The sequence below is a fragment of the Lissotriton helveticus genome, chromosome 3_1 (genome assembly GCF_964261635.1).
Source record: "Lissotriton helveticus chromosome 3_1, aLisHel1.1, whole genome shotgun sequence".
NCBI classification, from domain to species: domain Eukaryota; kingdom Metazoa; phylum Chordata; class Amphibia; order Caudata; family Salamandridae; genus Lissotriton; species Lissotriton helveticus.
The window spans coordinates 1034852759-1034875620 of NC_136061.1; the positions used below are offsets into that span (position 1 = coordinate 1034852759).

Below are 22862 nucleotides of genomic sequence, written 5' to 3' on the forward strand. Positions count from 1 at the left end.
TCAGGGACCATCTGTACAGGCTGCGAGGGAAGGAGAGGGCCCATATGCGCTCCAGGGACCCTCAGTACAGGCTGCGAGGGAAGGAGAAGGGCTGTATGTGCTCCAGGGACCCTCAGTACAGGCTGCGAGGGAAAAAGAGGGGCCATATGCGAAGGAGAGGGATCCTCAGTACAGGCTGCGAGGGAAGGAGAGGGGCCATATGCGCTCCAGGGACCCTCAGTACAGGCTGTGACGGAAGGAGAAGGGCAGTATGTGCTTCAGGGACCCTCAGTACAGGCTGCGAGGGGAGAAGAGGGGCTGTATGCGCTCCAAGGACCCTCAGTACAGGCTGCGAGGGAGGGAGAGGGGCCATATGCGTTCCAGGGACCCTCAGTGCCTGCTGAGAGGGGAGGAGAGGGGCCGTATGAGCTCCAAGGACCCTCAGTACAGGCTGTGAGGGAAGGAGAGGGCCCATATGCGCTTCAGGGACCATCTGTACAGGCTGCGAGGGAAGGAAAGGGCCCATATGCGCTCCAGGGACCCTCAGTGCCTGCTGAGAGGGGAGGAGAGGGGCCATATGCGCTCCATGGTCCCTCAGTACAGGCTGTGAGGGAAGGAGAGGGCCCATATGCAAGACCCTCAGTACAGGCTGCGAGAGTGGCCTTGTGCGCTCCAGGGGCCCTCCATACAGGCACTGAGGGAAGATGCCACAACCGCCCCCAAGCGTCCAGGTGGCTGTTGCTAAGGACTATGAGTTAGAGATGTATCTCGTGAGGGGGGCTCATTACAGGCCGGGAGCCAGACACAATGACCCTGGACGCCCTACGAGAGAAGCAGCGCCCCCCAAGATACAGGCTAAGGTTGAAGCCCTCGAAAGAAGCAGAGCCATCCCTGCTTCGTCCCAGGAGACTGCCCCTGCGTGCTGAGTGAAGGGTGGCACCCAGGGCGCCCCCTCTGTAGCAGCAGTCACGCTGACGTGTATCCGCTCAGACACACCTCCTGTGGCTGTGAAGGAGGGCCCCTGGGAGTGAAGGGGAGCCCCCAAGGTGCGTCACCCTCCCCCTCGCTACAAGCAGTGAGTGAATGACAGGCACCCAACCCCCACAAAGCCAGGCTGGCCCCTGGGTCTCAGGTGAGCACCCTTACCTGCTGTGAGAGTAGAGTCTCCCACGCCACACCGTACCACCTGTCAGTTGTGAGGGGAGCCCGTGGGGGTCTCCCTATCACGTGTAGGGGGGAGAGTCACCCTCTTTGGCCGCCTCTCTCCACTAGCAGCGAGTGGCGGAGCCTCTATTGAATTCTTTTGCATATGCATACTGAAAAATAACACCTCACAGCTTGCACAACTCACACATTTCGGTTTTGCAAATGCTCGGGTGGGCTTGTTGCTTCCGGGCACTTGGTTTAGTAAAAAATGTATTTAAAAAACGCCCAGCCTTAGCGTGTGGCACTATTTTGCGAAAACCGTGTCCAGTCGAGTCCAGACTTTAGAAGCAGCCCGGTATATTTTTGGGGCCGTCCAATAAAAGCGCTGGCATCTTCAAACTAGGAACGCACCCTCAAAGGCCACCGCCCGGCTGCCTGGAAGCCACAAGCCTTAAGCACGACAGGTGTCAGGAGCGTCGCAAATATAAACTATCCACTTGCACGCTCCAACCTAAATTTACTTCCGGACGATAAACTCACAATCCCAGAAGACGGGAAGTTCAACAAGTCGGATTAAAACAACCTCAGATAAGAGTTCCTTTCAGCACCAGCCTCTTGTACAGACCCCAGCGGGATCTGCTCTTCCAGGCACCACAGCATCAGCTCCTCTTCAGCTACAGCAAGAAAAAAACCTCCTTCTTCCATCAATACCAGCAGATATATAGAGAGTCACTGGGAAGGGGCGTTATATTTAGGTGAAAACGTCAGTTAAAGCATAACGTTTTAAAACTGGAAAAAGCACTGAAATTCACCAGTTATAGTTATCTCAAGTAACTATAACTGGTGTCAAAATGTAACTATAGTTCACGCGGTTGCCATGCAGCCTGATGTCATTTCAGATATCATTAAGGGTTTTATCAATGCAGATGTTGAATTTGTCATGAATTCTGTAATATGGGAATATACAAGCAGTGCATGTTGAGGGCGCAACTTGCAGATAATTTAGAGCACCAGTTAGAGTTACCTGAGATCATTATAACTGGTGAATTTCTGTAGTTTTGTTAGTTTAAAACATCATTTTTAAACTGACATTTTCACCCAACTATAATGTGTCTTACAGCTTGTTTTTTGTCAGTGAATTTCTAAGGTCTTTTTAAGTGTAAACTAAGATACTATTACAATTCCTAACTATAACATCACTTTAACCTTTGGTGGGGTTGGCTGCAGGGCCTTTACCCCAGCAGGCCAACACCTTTTTTTTCAATTGCTGCACTAGGGATCCACTGTGATCCTCGTGTAGGGGGGGGGGGGGGGCGAAATAGGGCAAGGGGTTTAGGGTAACTCCCAATATCTTATTTTCTTCTTCTTTTACCAGAGTCCTAAGTTGGCTGCCAGCCAATCACAAAGGGTGCTTGAGCCTGCGGCTCTACGGCGTGAAATGTGCATAAACTTTGAGACTAACTTTCTCAAAAACTACTGAATGTATTTACACAGAATCAGATAAAGCGTGCTTTCTGACTCGAGATCTATCTTTCTGTTAAATTTGATGTAATTCTGTTCAGCCGTTTTTGCAGTTTCGCTGTTCAATATTTCTATGGAAAATTCCATGTGGAACATGCATTCTGGAACCACGCTTGAGGGATCACTCTGAATCTTTCCAAGAAGATGCTGACGTGCATGAGGCTTTTTTGGAAAGTTTTGTGAAGATTCTTCAAATGGCATCAAAGTTATTAGCAAATCTAAAAATCAATCTCCCAGGGAAATGTGGTCCTAACTATAATTATCCAGCGGAAGAGTGTGTTTTTTTGACTCCCGCAGGAGTTCAGAAGGAGTGGGAAAACAGTTGGGAATGGTCGCCCATTGTGGCCTGGGAGCAAGGCCTTACCCACAGAGCACACGGTCAACAACAGGGCTTGACAAATCTGAAAAATTGTACTAGTCCTGCAGGTCTAGTAATTTGGAAAATCCCCTCGACCCAATTTGACCTCTGTCTCTGAAAACAGAGCAAAAGTGAAAAGTTAACAAGATTTCAAGGCATCTTTATTGCTCAGTCTTTTTGTGAGCAATAAAAATGCCTTTAAATCTTGTTATCATGTCACTTTTGCTCCGTTTTCAAAGACAGAGGACAAAAGTTAGTTTGTCTTCCTACTGGCCAGGAAGGGCGAGTAGGACCTAAAAATAGCTCATCCTCATCCATTCTCCCTCGCAAATGCGAGCGGGCGAGTGGATTTGTCGAGCCCTGAACAAGGTGCCGCCCACAGTAGGTGCGGCAAGGCCCTGAGGGCCAACCAGAAGCCACACACTGCCAAAGGTCTTGTGTGGCAGGGGGTTAGTGTACTTAGGTACGGTAATAATATCTTTATATAAAAAAAACTACAAATTAATCTACATGCAGATATATATATTGTCTCACGATCCACTCCAATCAGGCTAGAAAGATGACCAGCACAGCCATATCGATGTAATTTCTTTTAATTCAAGCCCCTAACCCCCACAACAGACACGTTTCGCCAACAGGCTTCGTCAGTCTTTATATAAAAAAAACTACAAATTAATCTACATGCAGATATATATATATATATATATCATTACACACATATATACAGTGAATTTCATTTTTTTAATTAAAAAACGAAACTTTAACTGACATTTCACCTAACTGTAATACCAGTTTAACCGTTGTTTTTCAGTGTTTTTTTTATTTAAAGTAAGCTATTAATACCATACATAATACAGTGTCACTTTTACCTTTGCGTGTGTGTGTGTGTCTATATATATATATATATATATATATATATATATATATATATATATATATATATATATATATATATATGCCAGAACAAGTCCTGAATCCTGGGAACCCTCAGACGCCTGAGACAGGTACAGACCACAAACGAGCTCCAAACAATGAATCAGTGCATGAATCTTTATTCCATTATGGCGTTCGTCAGCATGACGCGTTTCGGCTGCACACAGGCAGCCTTGATCACACATGTATATATATATATATATATATATATATATATATATATATATATATATATACCCGGTTAAAGGCGTAAACCGAAACGCTCTGGCGTCCTGTGTTGAGTGTTGCTGTTTAATGAAAAAAACAAAACACCTAATGAGCATTCGGATATTGTGTGGCACCTTTGTTGGATCTGCGAGGAGAGTGCGCCTGGATCATCACAAAACAATGGTTGGTATGGAGTTATATATATATATATATGTGATCAAGGGCTTCAGGGCCCGAAACGCGTCATGGCGGATGAGAGGTTGCACGAATAAAATACTCGCTAAATCTACCTGGTCGGGTCCGGTTTTTACTTCCAGTTTCCTGGTGTATCAACGAAGTTCTTGGTATATATGTATATATATATATATATATATATATATATATATATATATATATATATATATATATATATATATATATATATATATATATATATATATATACTACATGTAGATGTGCAGAGTGAAATGTACTATTCATTTCTATTGCTGAGTGTGGGATTGGGCCATGATTCACAAGAGGCAAAGCCTAGTGTGAGTCATGATGCTCCTTCAATCCATCAACAACAGTAATAAATAGTATATTATAGTCTGCGTAGCCACATACATGGTTTAAACAAGAGCAAGTTTTCATGTGCATTTGTTTTATGGAATCTGTTAAATTCAACCCGTGATGCAAAAGGTTACATTTGTGAAAGGTAAAATCATACTCAAGATATATGGTGACTTTTTGGAGTTGTTTCCTCGTGTAAAATTGTTACATGCAATCTGTGAGGCAGTAAAAAGTTGTTTTCTCGTGTCACTTTTGCTGTATTGTAGTACTAAACACAAATTTGCTGTTTGTACTGTAGTAATTAATGTGTGAATGCACTATTTATTGGGACAATTATTCTAAATATATTATTGGGCCACATGTATTTTCTTTGCCATGGCATGAGTTAAGTGAAAGAAGGGGGTTCAGCACAGGGCCTGGCCACAGGCTAGGTCCGGTGCCAACCCCTCACTGCTAAAGAACAAGGGTCACTCTCAGTGGCGGTTAGCTGATGACAGAGGTCCAGTCACCCACCCCAACCCCCACTGCGCAATGCCCAAGTCCACGCGGGTAGGCTGACAACAGTGGGTAAGGTAGGGTGATGGGCCTGGCCAAAGGCTGTGCACCATGAGTGGCAACTGACAGCGGATGGCAGGGCACAGAGCATGGTTGAAGCCCAGGCCGTGTGTCAATCCCTGCTGTGCACAGCTGGGGCTGACTGATGGCAGGGGGTGGGCTTATGACAAGTCCTAAATCCGCACAGCCAAAGGCCATGTGCAGTAGTGGTTGCCTGATGGCAAAGAGTTGAATGGTGGTCCTGGCCTTTCAACCAACTTCTTCTCTGTAAGGCTAAGCGGTGAGCCCCTAAAGTTGGCTGAAGGCCGTAGTTTGGGCAAATAGATTGCCTTGGGCTAGACTCGAACCTGCCTGCCCTACACATGGCTGAAGGCAGTTGCCTGCAGGGGTTAGCCACACACGTCAGGTTAGTTGCAGGGATTGAACCTATTGCCAATACCCTTCGGCTGTGCACGGGTGGGGGTGGGGGGGGTTAATTACTTTATATATAAAAAAAATAATACACTGAAAAAAAACCAGTTTAAAACTGAGTTATGGTTCTGGCTCAAATATAGGAAATCACTGAAATTCGCCAGTTATGGTTACCAACGCATACATCACATGTAATAACTTGTACCAAATGCCATACTCAAAACACCAATTTGCAAGCAGTCCACATAAAAAGTAAGAGCAAAAAAGCGATTAACATAATGGGTGATGCAAGTTATGACGTGTTGCGAGCGTAGGATCCATAATTGGGAATTTCAGTGATTTGTCGAGCTTGAGCCAGCCCTATAACTGAGGTTTAAAATGTGTTTTTGCACTGTATACATATCTATGCATCCCACTACAGGGCATTGCAAATAAATGAGGGCCACTAACACATTATTTAGAGCAACTATCCCAATAAATGCACACTCACTCATTTATAACCACAGTGCAAAGGCCACATTCCAGTTTATTATTACAGTAGAGTCAAATTGATACGAGAAAACCAGTGTTTACTGCCTCGCGTTGCTGTTACAAATACACACGAAAACATTTTCGACCAGAGGCGTGTTCAATGTAATTTTACTATACTGCATAAATGTAACCCCTTGCACCCTTCCTGGGTTTGCTTAAATATGGTTTTTAAAGCAAATAGTTTTGAAAAATGCCATAACATCAACCATATACACGGATGCACAGTGTAATATGCTATATATTACTACTGATGAGAGAAGGGATTTCTTGAAATCATAGCCGTCTTCACACTCAACAATGGTAATAAATAATACATTACAGTAGGAACATCTCCCTCTCTCACTAACGAATTACATTCTATTCACACATTTATTAGTGCAGCATACAGGACAACTGTCAAGTTATTAGTAATAATATAGTACACTACAACAAATATGAGAAATCACTGCCTAATGCCTTGTAGATCATTTTGCATATTTGTTTACTGGTTGTGTGCACTTTGCATAGAAAACAACTATGCCCACCATCACAATCCTATTTAATATGATTTGATCTTATGCACAGAATTAGACCCTTGTATTCTCATTATGGGTGAGTACTTCTGTTTATAACTTCGACACATGAAATAACACCACGATATGATATAAAACATACACACAGGTCCAAAAGTGTAATATACTATTTAGTTTCATTTTTGATAGAAGAGCATCGAGACCTATCGAAGCCTGACATCCGATGAGTCAAGCCCACTCACACTTAATCAAAATAAATAGCACAGCACACTCTGTGTCATCATAAACTACGATGCCAAGTGATTCGTAAATGTCACCAGAACCCCGATTTTGCAATACAGGACCATATTACACCTTACATTTTTTACATTATAAGTTTACTTTAGGGCAGTTACCTTGAAAGGGATGTTTTCTCCAGTTGAGAAATGTTTATTGAAAACAGTAAGTGATATACTACATTATATTGCAAAATTCAAAAAAATCTTTATTTCGATCATAGAAGATCATAAAAGATATATACAGGGTAAATGATCATTAAAATACGTATAAAAGACGTAAAAAACATTGTACAAATATACTATTTTAAAGTACAGTTCTAGAAAAATGGATGTACCAAATGCTATGTATAATACAGTATCAGAAAGAGTAGCTATGCCAGATACAAGGGAGGTGGGAGAGATGTTTAACAAAGTTGTAGTGTCCTTAATTATTCTAGCACGTGCCCGCCACATTGCAGTCAAGAATTTTGCCATAGCAAACACTGTTGACGAAGATAGATCCGTCTTTAGGACTCTATAAGCCGGAGCATATGTACTGAAGCCCAAGTTTTTTTAGATGAGGGACCAGCCAGTGTCTCCTGATTCTGGTATAGGCTCCACAAAACAGAACCACATGCAAGTCACTCTCCAGTTTATATGCACAAGCCAGGCACGCCCCTGTCTCTGATCCACCGACCCAAGCCTTTGTAAAGGACCTTAGGGGGAGAGACCCATACCTCCATTGTAGGAAGATCTTCCGTGTAAACACCGGTGTCATGCCATCCAGAACACATTCGTGACTGTATGAGTCTTTGATTTTAATGAAGAGGTCAGTTAGGGAGCCTTCCCGGGTGGTATCCAATGTTTTTTGAAGCATAAAGTTGTAAAACAAAGTGGACAGTGCTTTTCTGGAAATCCTTGCGGACGCACTTTCCGGGTCTGACCATAACTCAGGCACTCCAAGAGTCACACACATGCTCCTGATGTACTTAAGCCAAGGAATTTTAGTGGCGTTGGGTAACTTAAGAAATTCCTGAAGCTCCTCTCTGTAGTTGACAAGGTCCTGGCTACTCCACAGGCGACGCCAGTAGGTCACGGTTTGAGGCCCAGTTCTTCCGTAATAGGTCTCAAAGCCAGGTCTAGTCTTAATGGGAGAAGTGGAGTACTTGGGAGGAGGGCAGCCAACTGTCTTATAAATTTGTTTTCTATGGTCTGAATAGTGTGTGTCGAGGTGTGGCCCCACAGCTCGCTACCATAGATAATTCCCCCCCGAGCCTGAGCTTTATAAATATGGATGGCAGGTGCCAACGGGCGAAGTGGGGATTCCCTAGCAATTCTCGTGATGCTTCCCGCCCTCTGGGCTAATTTTGTACTAGCTTTTGTTATGTGGGCCGACCATGTTAAATTCTGGTTTAGGGTTGTTCCAAGATATTCTATTGTATAAACCCTTTCCAGACATGTTGTGCCCAGGCGGGGATTTGGACGGTTGTTGCCTTTAGGGTTAAGAATCATTATATTGCATGGTTGTCTACAGAAAAAAGCACAAAGAATGACTTCATTGAGTACTTAACACCTTCAGCGCTACCGCGTTTACCTGCCCTGCGCTGAGAAAGGAGTAAATGGCTTGTTTGTGACAAAGCCAGCTCGTCATGAGCGCAGGGCAGGTAACGCCCATGACGAGCTGGCTTTGTCATTAGCGTCGAAGTGGTTAAGCATGTGGAATTTAAAAGATAATCCTTTGTTATTTGTTAAAAACACATTGCGCTGTCTGTAGAAGGAAGAGGTTGTTGAACCTGCTCTCTAAATGTGCAACTAACAGTGGACATTGGCTGGAATTAGAATGATCAGGTTGTTTTTTACCTTTCACGAATGAATGTTGATTAAACAACTGACAGTTTTAAAGCTGTAACGAATGATTTGGGGTTGTCATTATGATGATGAAACCCATATCTCACAGTGAGCCACAACCTACTTTGCATTTTTAAAGGGTGCCTCTGAAATATGAGTTTTTTATACCACTACATGTTGTGTGTTAAAGGTACCGAATCATGTAATGCATACACCACAACTATAAATATTTATAATAAAGTTGTTTAGAATGTGTCTCTCTGTATATGTGTGTTTGTGTTTCTATATGTATATGCAGTATGGTGTCTTCTGCTTATAGACGTTAACATATGTTAACATAAAACTAAACTTCCTTAAAAACACAGTTAAAATGAATTTGTGGTTACTAAACAAAACTGAGAAATCGGTTAATTACCTCACCCATGGATTGACACATGACATCACAAATGACATCGCTGATGATATTGAATATCACCTTAACATTGACATCATCAATGTCATCACTATATAACAGTATAGTATTTTAGCTTGGATATGTGTTGTCATTTAATTATGTTGTATTGTTAAGACTTGCTACCTATTGGTATACATTTTGTGAGGTTATACCCATTGTATTTTGGGTGCAATGTATGGTTTCAATGGTGAGGAAATATGATTATGGCTTGCTCAGCTAACTGCAGCATGCCAATGTCCGGGGTTCTTCGCTCTTAAGTTATCATAACTTCACTTTAACTACAGTTTTTCTTAATGGAATTTCTGAGTGTTTTTTGATGTACTATGGGAAATAGAAACCTTAAATTATCATTTGCAACGTTTTTAATTGGTGTTGGGGGTTATAATAATAGGATTCATTGCCTGTTGCCTTGTGCAACCCCCACTGAGGATGGCCACAAGGCCCTTTGCCCCACATCCCATGCATCGAATTCCAGCAGTACATGGACTTTGATCATCATAAGCCAGTGTTGGCTATAGGGCCTTGACAGTGGCCAAGTCATTTGCCTCACCTCCCCGCATCCAAGTTTTGGAATGGGCAGCATTCTCTATGCCTTATGTCCAACTTCCCACATACCTAATTATTGCATCTTTGGCCACGGGGTCTGACCCTGCACCAAGCCTCCTTGTTGCCGAACTTCACAACATATGGCCTTCAGCCGGGTAGAGTAGAGGTTAGCTAAATGCAACACGCCCATCCTCCTATACACCCAACTACAGTTGCACTGTGTAACCGACATGGGTACATTCTGCCAATAGCAGTGGGCTCTAGGGGCAGGCCCGGTTCAAGCACCCCACCAAAGAACCAGCTGCATATTGCCTCCTGTAGTGCATGCAGAGTCCACTCTGGTGGCACCAAACTTGACATGCAAAACTTGGCCACATGCTTTAGTTTAATTGGAAAATGTTACCAAGCTTTGCCTTGCAGCACTAAAGTTGTAGGTAAACCAAAAATGTACTTTTCACTGGAAACCAAGTCCTAACCATAACGACAGTCATTTTTTCCATCTGTGTGTGTGTGTATCTATATATATATATATATATAGATACACACACAGACTTATATATATGTGTTCACTTAAAACGCAGTTAAAAGCCAATTATGGTTCACCACATACAAAAGAAACACTGAAATGTGCCAGTTATGATATGCAATACAGAAGGCGAACCATAAGATAGCCCTCCTCCCCATCATGCTCAGTACACCTGCTTGCCGAAGGCAAGTGTTAAAAAAAGATTATGGTCTGAGTAGCTGGCAAATGTCAGTGCGTTCTTGGTTTTTGTGATCGCTGAACCATAACTAACTTTTATCTGTGTTTTTTTATGACTTGAGGGGGGGGGGGTATGTTACATAATGTACTTACTAGTCCAGTTCCCATCCTGCAGCCACCAGTATGGCATCTTACCAGGGCCTTCATCTAACTATAGCCTAGAGTCACTGTGACATGCAAGCAGTAATAATGCATCTAGATTGTATTTATATGTGCGCACAGATACACACACATGTATGTATGTGTGTGTGCAAAAAAGAACATGTAGCCCTGGGTATTTGCTAATTTTTGGGTGCTGGGCATCTCCTCTGCATTGAGCACTCTACAACACCAACAACACTCCAAATCTGCTCACCCCAAATGTCGGTCTTTCTGGCAGAGTTTTAAAGCATACGACTAGCATAGTGCCATTCATACCAGGTAGAAAGTGACAAAGTCCTTTTCCATTTTAGGGCAAAGCCTTTAAGCATCGGATTAGCAATTGCCATCCACGCCGAGCTGAAAAATGACAAAAGCTGGTTACCATTACAAGAACATAAAGGAGCTGCTCTCCTCTTAATGCTGGCGAACTACCTAGGGTTCCCTGCTGTTTTTTACAGAATCAATGCGGTACTCTAAGGGTAAACTGCATTGTATAGATAGATAGATAGAAGCAGTGACATTATATGAATCAGAAAACTCATGGATGATGCCCCTACCTCACAAAGATATTAAATAGTACACTATTCCTGTATGCACGATGTATGCCAATATGTGTTCCTGTATAGAGGATATAAACAAAGGAATTGGACCACAAGCAGTACACAAGGCATTGGAAGTATTCTGTTAGATCAGAAATCATTAAATAGGCCTTGAGATGGACCCAGTTTTCTTTTGTAGATGATCGGGCCTGGCGCTTGATTTGCAGAGGCCAGAGACTTCAAAAAATATGCTGCACTGTGGTAATAACACAGAAACCGACCCCTGTACTGAAGATACATGTGTGAATGCAGGTTTATCCCTATAACTGATTCTGATGGTATGCTTTGGTGGCCACATTTCCTATTCTGTGCATAGCTTACATTGTATATTTGAAGATAGGCCTGGTGTAATGTGCAAATTATTACAATTAGTGAGTAGTGTTTGGGCAATGCTTCTTGAGAGGAAATATATAATGTGTCGTGGGTGTTGTGAATCATAACTAGGACACAAGAGGTAAATTCCCTACAGCGAGCTAAAATATTAATAAATAGGGGTTGTGAGTATGGCCCAGTTGCTTTCTTCTGTAAACTGATTGTAGAATGGAATCTGCGAGGCATTAAGCAGGGTTTTCTCGTCAGTTAACCTGTTCCCAGGTAATAACTTGGAATTTGACATTTGCACTAAGAAAAAGTAATAAATGCCTAAATGAACGGTTATTAGTACATATTTTTCGAATAACATGTTTCAGTGTGCAACACTTAGTTTCCTGGTCAAACATAAATACATGCCATGCCAGTAAACATAAACGTGGTCAAATAAAATATGTTCGTGGAAACAGCTGTGCTCATAAATATACATTCACATATGTACTCCAGCAGAGCAAAGCCTTCCCTCCGTGTTATTGTAATAGTACGAGTCAAGGAAGCACACGACCTGCCTCTCTTCCCGAAGAGAGAACGGACTCTTCCTCGTCCTCAGTAATGGGAACATTTATACGGTGTGTATCTAAATATATATATTATATAAAGTGCAGTATTGAAAATCATGTATTAAAAACATACAAGGTAATTTGCAGATTAGTAAGATGCCGTGACTAGGGTTTCAATGAAAATATATGGAAGCTTTGTGCTTTTTTAGTTAATTAATTTCGAAATGCTCATGTGTGTATATGTAGGCTGTACGTTGGTCCAGCGGCTAACATATGTATCTAAACATATATAGAAATACATACACAAACATATTATATATGCAAAAAAAGGGAAGCAATGAACTCTGGTTAGTTCCCAAGTTTAGACAGAGAGCAGTGCATATATATATATATATATATATATATATATATATATATATATATAATTTTCTGAACTATAATTTGCTTTTAACTGTGGTGTTTAAGTGAATATGAAATATATATATATATACGAATTGCATTTCGTCAAACAGTTTCAAAACTGTAAGCAAGACAATATTTGCATTTCTTTTCCAATGGTAAATCAGGCTCGATCCTTTCTAGGCCGTGTTAAACTCCTCAACACATTATGTTACATGGAGAATAAACGCTGTAGGAATCCGTGCTTCAGTGGCACAGCGAAGCCCTGATGTAAATGAAGAAATGCACGGTTAAGGGCAGATTCCACTCCCCTGAAAGGCCCCAATAAAAGAATATTCCTGTAAGAGGCCGACACTGTGAAACGCCCAGCGGTACACGGATACGCATACGCAGAGAGGCGCTATACACGGACTTTAATCAGACGTCTGCCCTTTATACCTTATGGACTGTGCGGGTTCCGCGGTGGTGGGAAGAGAGGCTTTCCGGGTTTCTAGCCCCATGTCGGTCGGTGCAGAGAGGCGCTCAGAAGCGGGCCTTGAAGCCCTCCCTCGCGGCGCTTGCGAGTCCGTGCTCCGGAGGACGCTGCTGCTTAGGTTATGGTGCCGGTCAGGGCGGCGGGCTCTCCACGCCGCACACACACCACAGATTCCCCGCACAGCCGAAGCCAGGCGCGCTGCAGTCAGGTTACAGCCGCGCTCTTTTACAATTCACGTTTATTGACTCAGGAAGACACACCACCGACTGGATTCGAGTGATTTTCGGCTGCGGTTTGGCTGCTTCGATTGTGCGACAGGGTTGTACAGATGTGGCTGGTACATTTAGTGGCCTGAAAATGAGAATTGCAGCAAACACAACATATGGAAGACAGTTGCTAACAGTATTAAAAAAAAAACCACAAAGTCCTTTTTTCGAACCCATATTTTACTGCCAATAAAGAAACTTTATAATCTATGTACAGATTGTTTAAAGATACAAATCAATAAATTAACATTTTCAATAGAAAACTAAACTTTGACATAAAGAACACGAAAACGCTGCCGCTTCGGCAATCACATATTCCGGATTTGACACGGATCCGCGAATCCACAGGTTTCGCGGCACACGAACAAAAACAGACGAGCCTAAACATGTGCAGTGTGTTTACAGAACAGCAACGGGTATGTACAGCGGGCCGCGGCTCGGAGCGCGCCCCCGGGGACACCTCTGTAGGGGTTAAAGCTGAAGTGTCACAAACTGTCCATTATTGGCACTCCTCCTTGGGGGAGGCACTCAGTGTGCCGCGAGTCAGGCAAAGTTCCCGTTCCCGGCAGCAATACATCGCATTTAATCTATCACCATTGGACATGTAACAAAAAAATAATAAAATACCGCTCCGGTACGCTCCCCGTTCTTCTGTAAACGTAGAAAAGTCATTGTAAAAGTTAAAAAGCGTCTTCTTTTTCAACAGTACTTCAGTGGCGTGTTTCGAACAGTGCTTCATCGATAGACTTTTCAAGTCCGTGTTGTCAATAAATAACCCCAGACCCCTCCCAGTTCTTTTCCTCACTGGAGCCCATCACCCCGACAAAAAACAACCGCAGAGCGCACGGGAGTCACGCACAGGCTGTGGGGGCGAGGGGTGTCTGCCGCCGGGGTCCTGCCCCGCACCCCCTCCGCCCTCGGGCTCAGTGCCTCCAGTTCTGCCGTGCTGCCTTCCTCACATGAGCTGCGGCTGCTGCATGGCCTCCTGGTGCGCCGAGGGGTACCACGAGGTGTAGCTGGGGATGTAGGCGCCCGGGCCCCCCGAAGAGCCCTTGCCGCCCGAGCCGGCCGTGTTCCACCCCGGGGCCACCGGGGGCGAGCTGGCAGCCAGGGCCCGCCCGTTGGCGAGGGCGCTGCTGTCCAGACCGGCGCCTCCCTGCTTCATCAGCTTCTTGAACTTGGAGCGCTTGTTCTGGAACCAGATCTTCACCTGGGAACAGAGAGAAACGGTTACCACGTGTGATCTGGGGCACAACAGACTCTGGCTGAATGTCTATTTTAATAAAGCAGCGCGATGTGCCCGGACAATTCCGTGGCCTACCTGAACAAGAACGACTGCCAAAACACATCGAAAATAACTTTTACTATAACTGACCGTGCAAAATACAAAGGCGCGAAACTGCTCCTTTTAACAAGAGTAAGGCGCCTTCCACAGATGTCATTGCCTAAGAAATGAGTAGGTTTGCACAGCAGAGAAAACTGTTCTCTTGAGAATAAACGAATATTCCAATGTAAGAAAAACTTTTTAAAGGGCACTCGTTCTTATCAAGCACAGGTCACACATATTTTTTTAAATTGATTAAAAAAAACACAATATTTTGTACCGGACTTATTAGCTAACCATGTGTGTTGTGGAGACAGGGATAAAAATCGATTATGGTGCAATTCTGCTATAATGTCTGCAATGACTCAATATTTCGCACACTATTTCAGAGCCTTTGACATCTGCCTTTTGTGAGGTGTGTGCTCGCGTGTACATGCACATGTATTAGTATGCGCCTTGAAGCCAGTGTGCGCAGAGCGCTTCTGTGGTTGTGTCTCGTCTGTTTTTAGGTGACCCTAAGCCTGTGATTGTGACTGAGTGTTGCTTTGCACTGTGGCTTGTGTATGTTCCTTTTGCATGTGTGGGATCACGGGTCGCGTTCTTCGATGCTTGTGATGCCTGGCGAGATAATACACACACACAGCCACAAGATAACGGTGTGCCGTGAAGCAATGGTCAGGACGCCGTGCTACTTCACAAAGGGGACAACCTCTTACTGTAACGTTGAGCAGTACGAAATAGTTCTTAAAGTCTATATAGAAATGAGCGCGCGAGGAAGGCGGCCATTGTTGGAGTAATGTTTCCAGACGTGGTCTTTAAATGAAGCGTCTGCCTTGGCCGGCCCCTCGGTGCCAATGTGACCTCAGGTACTGTCAGTGCATGTTACTAAGATGACGCATGGGTGGAGTACAGACAGCCCAGAAGAGTTATGGGGTCCGTGTGTTCACCTGGTGAACCTTTCTACCCTGGCTTGAGTGGGTGGAGATGGGGGTGAGGTGTGCCCCTCACCTGGATCTGGGTGAGCGTGGAGGCAGACAGGGACCCGTACACGGATGTGAGTCGGGAGGCCCAGGGCCAGTGATTTCAATGGGCAGGTACTCACAGGTATTGAGTTCTTGCACCTTTTTTTAATTTATGGGGAGAACCGCTGCACTTCTCTGCAGGGGTGCAATGATTCCAATGGGACCGTACCATCACGTCTCCGTTGCAGACCGGTAGTTTGGGCTAGTGAGTACCTGCACGTTTCCTTGATCAATTGAAGCACTGGCCAGGGGTTGCAAAGCTGCAGGCATGGGTTGAGAGGGGCCCTGTGTCCAGATCTTTGTGACAGGAAGTGAGGCAGGCTCTTCGCTAAATCTGGGCGATGCCTGCGGCGGTGGCAAGGCTGAAGGTATGGACAGTGTGGGTTACCTTACCCGTGGATGGGACATAAAGTCAGGCGGCTTGCCTTACATGGGGCATAGAGTGAGGTGGGTTCGCTTACCAGGACCTGGGCATAGAATAATAATAATAATAATAATAATAATAATGAGGTGGGTTCCCTCACATGAGGCTGGGACACGAAGCAGGGTGAGTTCCCTTACCCAGGCTGGAGGCCCTCAGTGGAGAGTACGCCATTACTTCGGCTTGGGGCATATGGAGCGAGGTGGGTTCCCTTCTCCGGACAGGGAAATGGGGCAGTTCCCCGGGGTCATGAAATGAGGGTGGGCCCCTGACAAGGCCTGTGCCATGAAGTAAGGAGGGGGCCCCCTTACCTGGGTTGGAACTCGGAGTGATATGGATTGTGCCTGGGGCATGGAGTGACGTGGATTCCCTTCTGGCAAATGGAGTGATAAGGGGCCCCTACCCAGGCCTGGGGCATGGAGTGATATGGTTTCCCGTAGCCAGGTCCGGTTCCCTCAACCAGGCTGGAGGCACTCAGCAGGGGCGCTCCCTTACCTGTGTCTGCGTGAGGCCCAGGGAGGCGGCCAGCTCGGCCCGCTCGGGCAGCGCCAGGTACTGGGTCTGCTGGAAGCGTCGGTTCAGCGCCTGCAGCTGCAGGCTGGAGTAGATGGTCCGGGGCTTGCGGATCTTCTTGCCCTTGCCGTTGAATCGGACCTCCCCGCCTTCCACCACCGTGCTCTTCTCAGAGTCGGGCCCTGCAGGGAGAGCAGCACAACAATAACAGTCACAATAATCACCGCACAGCCCAAGAACAGGCCAGTCCAAAGAGCAGGTGAGAGCACAAAAGCTCTCGGCTATTTTGGCAGCCCGCTCCTCAGCGAAACTTTGCTATTTTTACCGGCTGCAGTTTAGGTTTAATTACCCTTAATTGCATACATTGTTTATAGCGCTACGCAATAAATAATTACCGAGACTAATAGGCGCACATCTGGGCTGCGGTGGCAGTCGGTGCTGCGCGGGGCTCGGCGGGCAGCAGGAGCCGGGATCGGCGCAGCGAGGAGGGAGCGGGAAGCGGCGGCTCCGGGGTAAGAGGCAAGGGCGGAGGGGTGGGTGTCTGGGTGCCAGGGGCGGGGGGGCTTCAGAGCTGTCCCGCGCACAGGGGAGGGAGAAGGATGCTGCAGGGAGCTACGAGCTGGTGGAGAGTGATAACTGCAGCGAGAGTCGGGCAATTCCTGCCCCGGGCAGGTACCCATGGCCCCAGGGGTGGTGGTGAGGATGGATGTTCGTCGGCTCAGGCCGTGGCAGTAAGCGGAGGGGTGTACAGTGTGGTTACCATGCAATCGGCTGGGGGTGTCAGGAGAGAAATACACGTTTCTGTGGACGGACGTATTATAGGATCTCAGGCTGTGGGCGCAGCAGTTATAGCGCCCAGAGTGGGGAGTGTATAGCGCCCAGAGTGGGGTGTGTATATGGCTCAGAGTGGGGGGTGTATATGGCTCAGAGTGGGGGGTGTATTGCGCCCAGAGTGGGGGGTGTATAGGGCTCAGCGTGGGGAGTGTATATGGCTCAGCTTGGGGAGTGCATAGGGCTCAGCGTGGGGAGTGTATAGGGCTCAGCGTGGGGAGTGTATAGGTCTCAGAGTGGTGTTGTATAGGGCTCAGAGTGGGGAGTGTATAGCGCCCAGAGTGGGGTTGTATAGGGCTCAGCGTGGGGAGTTTATAGGGCAGAGTGGGGTTGTATAGGGCTGAGTGGGGAGTGTATAGGGCTCTGAGTGGGGAGTGTATAGGGCTCAGAGTGGGGGTGTATAGGGCTCAGAGTGGGGGGTGTATAGGGCTCAGAGTGGGGGGTGGATAGCGCCCAGAGTGGGGGGTGGATAGCGCCCAGAGTGGGGGGTGGATAGCGCCCAGAGTGGGGGGTGGATAGCGCCCAGAGCGGGGGTGTATAGCGCCCAGAGTGAGACGGAGAGCAGCGCGCGCGCAGGGTCCCCCGGCCCCGTACCTGTGTCCTCCAGCCGGCCCGGGCCCAGGCCGCCGCCGCCGCCGGGGTAGGAGGGCTGCCCGCCGCCGCCGCTGCTGCCCAGGTAGGGGTTGGAGGCGGGGTGGCCGCCGGCCGGGCTGACGTAGGGGTAGCCCAGGGGTCTGGAGAAGGAGGCGGTGCCGCCGTAGGAGCCCTCGTGCTGCGCCGCCGCGTGCAGGCAGTGCATGGAGTAGTGGCCGTGCGCCATGGCCGAGGGGGACAGCTGCTGGCTGGGGGGCCCGAACTCCATGAAGACCGCCTTCCCGGACACCGGGCTGCTCAGGCTCTCCGGCATGGCGGTCATCGTCATCCTCCGCCCCTGCCTCCGCGCGTGTGCTCCGGGGACACCGGCGGACCCAATTTAAGCGGATCAGATTTTTTCACTTTCCATTCATAAGAAAATGGAGTTTGTCTCTTTGAAAAGTCGGAGCATGATGCTGCTCAGAGGCACAAACTCGCCTAAAAGGTTTCACTCTGCCGCCGTGAATATTCATGAGCCGGAGGCGCTGATTGGCCCGCTGCCTGGATGCCCGGCTTTGATTGGTCACTGCCGGTCTGGCTCTTCTGGACTACAGAGCGAGCTGAGGTACAGAGGGGCAACTTCCCCACAGCCTGTGATCCTGGAATATAACAACAGAGTACAATCATCTGTACAAGGCGGGAGGGAGCAGGCAGGAAGATCAGGCAGTAAACACACACCCAACCCAGACACTGCCAGCCCAATCACACGTGCTAACACGCACACACACTGCAGCCCCCTGGAACACGCATAGAACAACACCATACAATACAACGTGCAATGCAACAACCCCCATGCAGGCAGGGAATGTAACCGACAACAAAGAGCAGGAAGGAATCACACCACAGCCCTCACCCGAACCCTGTGCGGCCCGAACACAAGTGCTCCAGCACACGCCACTCTCACAGCAGCCTCTGCGCATTAATAACACAGCACAATTCAATAAAGTGTGCAACGAAAAGGAGGCCATGCAGGCAGGGGATCTAGCGAGAATCACATGACAGCTCTCATCTAAACCCCGCGCAGCCCGAACACAAGTATTAAAGCACGGCTACTCTCACTACAACCGCATACTCTAATATAAGAGCAGTCCAATAAAGTGTATAACGAAATGGATGCCACGCAGGCAGGGAATGTAACTGGCAACACAGAGCAGGCAGGAATCACACCCCAGTCCTTGCCAGAACCCTGGACCAGTGCAAACACAGGTGCTAAAACACACGCTACTCCCACAACGCAAACCCTGGCCCTTTCCTATTAGATCACAGTTTAATAAAGTGTTTAACGAAATAGATGACACGCAGGCAGGTAATGTAATTGGCAACACAGAGCAGGCAGTAATCACACGACGGCCCTCATCTGGCCCCTGTACCAGTCCAAACACCGCTGCTAAAACACGTTACTCTCACAACAGCATCTGGTTTACTTCAATTTAACAGCACAATCCAATAAAGTGTGTTATTACATGGACACCAAGGAGGCAGGGATCACAACACACACTCACCAGACGCCATCAGCCAAAAGGGCACACCAATCCCCAGAGCAAGTGCGCCAGGAAAAAACTACCAATCGCAATAAAGCGGGCAACCCGGAGGGCAGAATGCTGGTAGGACACAGGAGGGACATGCAGGCTTCAGTGCACAGCCCTCACCCACTCAAACCCTGCAAAGCCAAAAACACATGCTAACGCACACAGCACTCCCATAGAACGCGCACATACCAGCACATCACATTCAAGGGTGCAATGCAGAGGACACGCTAAATGGCGCGAAGGAGGCAGGCAGCCCAAAGGAAGCAGGAATGGTAACAAAACTCACCCAAACTCTCTCAGCCACCTACACCCATCCCCATGAACAAAAACACATTGCAATACAATGGGCAGTGCGGAGATACAATGGAGGCAGGCAGGATTTATGGCACAGCCCTCCCCCAGCTCAGGCAGATGGCCTAAACACCACGGTCCTCCAATACAACCCCAGGGTAGACTACACTTAGGGCTGCAGACAGGGAGGCGTGGAACTGTGCAGGCAGCAGAGCAGGCAGGAATGCTTTCAGTACCTACAGCCATACAGCCCCGTCGCAGGCATACGTGCGCCACTGAACCCTGTGTCTCCTCCAGTCAGGGAAAATGACTACCTGGATGAACTAACAGTGCAGGAGGCACTGTGAAGCAAATGATGGCATGTGGAACAGGCAGGCGCACAAGCACCACCGCACCCCTGGCGCCTTCCCATCCCGCCCCGAGCACCTCTACCCCCACTGAGACCCGGCAGCAAACGCAAACTCTGTCATCTGCCGCACACCGCGCCAACAGATGAGATGACAGACCGTCCAGACAAAGCGGCGCACGGCGGGCCTCTCAGGGGCGCATCTTTGAATGGGCTCTTTCTCGCGTGAATCCTTTTATTTGCTTCTGTCGGCACGCGGCTAGAGCGTGAGGGGCGCCCCCTCTTCTGTCAAACATACCTCAGAACGGCCGTGTCCCTCCACCAGGGATGCGCATTATTCTAAATAAATACAAATAAATCCCCCGCCGCTCAGCTCGCACCTCATAAGCACCTCGAGGAGGAGGAGAGGAATGCGGCGCTGCACAGAGTCGCCCATGCCTGCCTGTGTTTTCTCCACCCCAGAGGCGTCAGGCTGCATTCAAACAAACAGAAGAACCGCGAACCCCGTCCAGGGGAGTGGCGGGTCTTCACTGCTGGAGGAAACGCCGGGCTGGGGCCGGGGCCGCCGCCGCCCCGGGGGAATCCCCCATCAGCGGCCGCAGAATTACCCAGTGTTGACGGTTCCTCGTTTCGTAATTCCGCGCCGCGCCGTAACATGAAAATGATCTTGTGAAAGTTCACACGTGCAGAAGTATTAGTTACTGATTCGTTTGATTAAATGCTAGTCTCAAGTGCTCTGATCCGCAGCTGAAGGCGGCCCATTAGCATAACACTGATGTTTAATTTTCATACGCATAATTAGCCATATATTTAACGCTAATAGCAACACGCAGCCTCGCCGGCGTTAAACAGCCTGCGATGTGATGTGGCCTGGGCTGAACCCTCTCGGCTGCACCTAAGGTGCCTGGGGTGGCAGGCTCAGGCCCGCGGCCTGGCGAGGGGATCCCGGCGCCGGGCCTCTCTGGGAGGCCATCGCCCCCTCCTCGCCCCGCTGAGGGATGTCACAGGCTGCCCCACCTTTCCAGGCTATCCCCTTACAATCCGTGGAGCTGTTTCCTGATGTGGCGGGCACGGGCTGTGAGCCTTAAACGGGCCCGGCAGTAGGTCAGCGCTCACCTGTTCGTTGCACTGAGGCGTGTCGGTGATCACAGAAAGCGCCCATTCCTCCCAGAGGCGCTAGTGTGCTGCACGGAAGGTTTTACCCGGCAAGGGACAAGGGTGTTAAATGTAAACTGCCAGATCAGTGACACTGGGCAGGAAGAGGGTTAGTGAAGTCTCCCTAAAGGCCACGAGTGTGTTTATTACGATCACACAGCGGAACAGAAATACGCGGCTCAGTCATATGTAGTTTATTTAAATGTGCCCCGTAAGAAAGCTGGTGTTTTCAGGCCACGCGTACATGTATAAAGAGCGGCCGGGAAAACTCAGTGCAATTCACTCTGACAACGCCCGAATGGACATTTGACACAAACATCAAAGCCCCTTAAAGGAGTTTTGTTGTGTTTGACGCACCAGCACCTGTTCCCAAAGCCCTCCACCCGACGCCAGGATGCGAGATTGGGCAGAGTCCCTTCCGCGACCCGAGGGCAGGAAGCTGATCGCAGGGGCAGCGGGCCTCTTTGCGGAGAGCGGCGGCCATGTGTGGCGGCGGCCATGTGTGGCGATGGCCTCCAGATGCGGCGTTTCTCCATCAAAGGAGGGGTTACCGGCTCAGCCGCTGGGAGCCCCCCGCGAAGGCTTCCCCTGGGATACTCCAGACGACCCGCACCCTGCCTCCGCGGCTCCCAGTACCGCTCTGTGCATCCGCGGTAATGTGGGCTACAGCTATTACAATACAAACAGCTCGCTACCTCAACAGCTGGGAACAGATCTGCAACTCGAATAAAAGTATTCCCAGATACTCGCGCCTAGGCAGATGCTGCAACCGCTGCCACCGATTCCCTTGCCCAGACAGGGGGCTGGGGCCCAGCCACTCTCTCATGAAGTGTGCACAGCCTGCTGCTGTCCCAGCTCTACCTCTGCAGGAACAGAGGCTCCCCTCCATCACCCCTGAGACGAGACACACTTCTGTTCGCCCCGTTCAAATATTTTTAATTTTCCACACATCCCTCTGCGAGGATGTTGCATTTCATTACAGCCTGACGGCGGTGTCACTACACACTTGAGAAGATTCACCCCGCTCCCCCGTGTCCGAAGCTGGCGACCCCCCTGTATGCTTCCCATGGGAAGACTTCCGTGCCCTCCCATTCCCCATCGTCCTACATGTCATTTTATGATATTTGATATCTGACTTGGGGGAGACGCAGATTTACTACACACAAAAATGGATTTTTAAAACAGTATCTAAATACGAGGCCCCAAAATAAGTGTATGGGTGCACTTGTGTTTGTTTGCAAGAACAGATTCATTGAAATTAATATTTCCCAGCTGCATTATTTTAAGTGCGCACAGCGTCGTTTTTTTCTGCGTCAGATGACTTCACACAAAAAGTAGACTGTATTATCTCTTCATAGACCGCGCTACACAAACGCAAACAACATCTGTTCAGGGTTTCAGTAAATACTACACCTCACAATCACTTTATAAATATTAAAACACCACCAAAGTAAGGACAACGAAATACAACTGTA

The 22862-nt window shown here is 47.8% G+C and overlaps 1 protein-coding gene across 1 annotated transcript; it reads right to left on the reverse strand.

Annotated features, from left to right (window-relative positions):
* Nucleotides 1-13499: 13499 nt before the first annotated feature.
* Nucleotides 13500-20539, reverse strand: DLX1 (distal-less homeobox 1). The gene is made up of 3 exons (XM_078683839.1): nucleotides 18028-20539; nucleotides 16585-16784; nucleotides 13500-14532 (listed from the first exon to the last, which is right to left on the reverse strand). Exons 1-3 carry the CDS (start codon nucleotides 18353-18355, stop codon nucleotides 14278-14280), a joined length of 783 nt encoding a protein of 260 aa, XP_078539965.1. The 5' UTR covers nucleotides 18356-20539; the 3' UTR covers nucleotides 13500-14277.
* Nucleotides 20540-22862: the final 2323 nt, after the last annotated feature.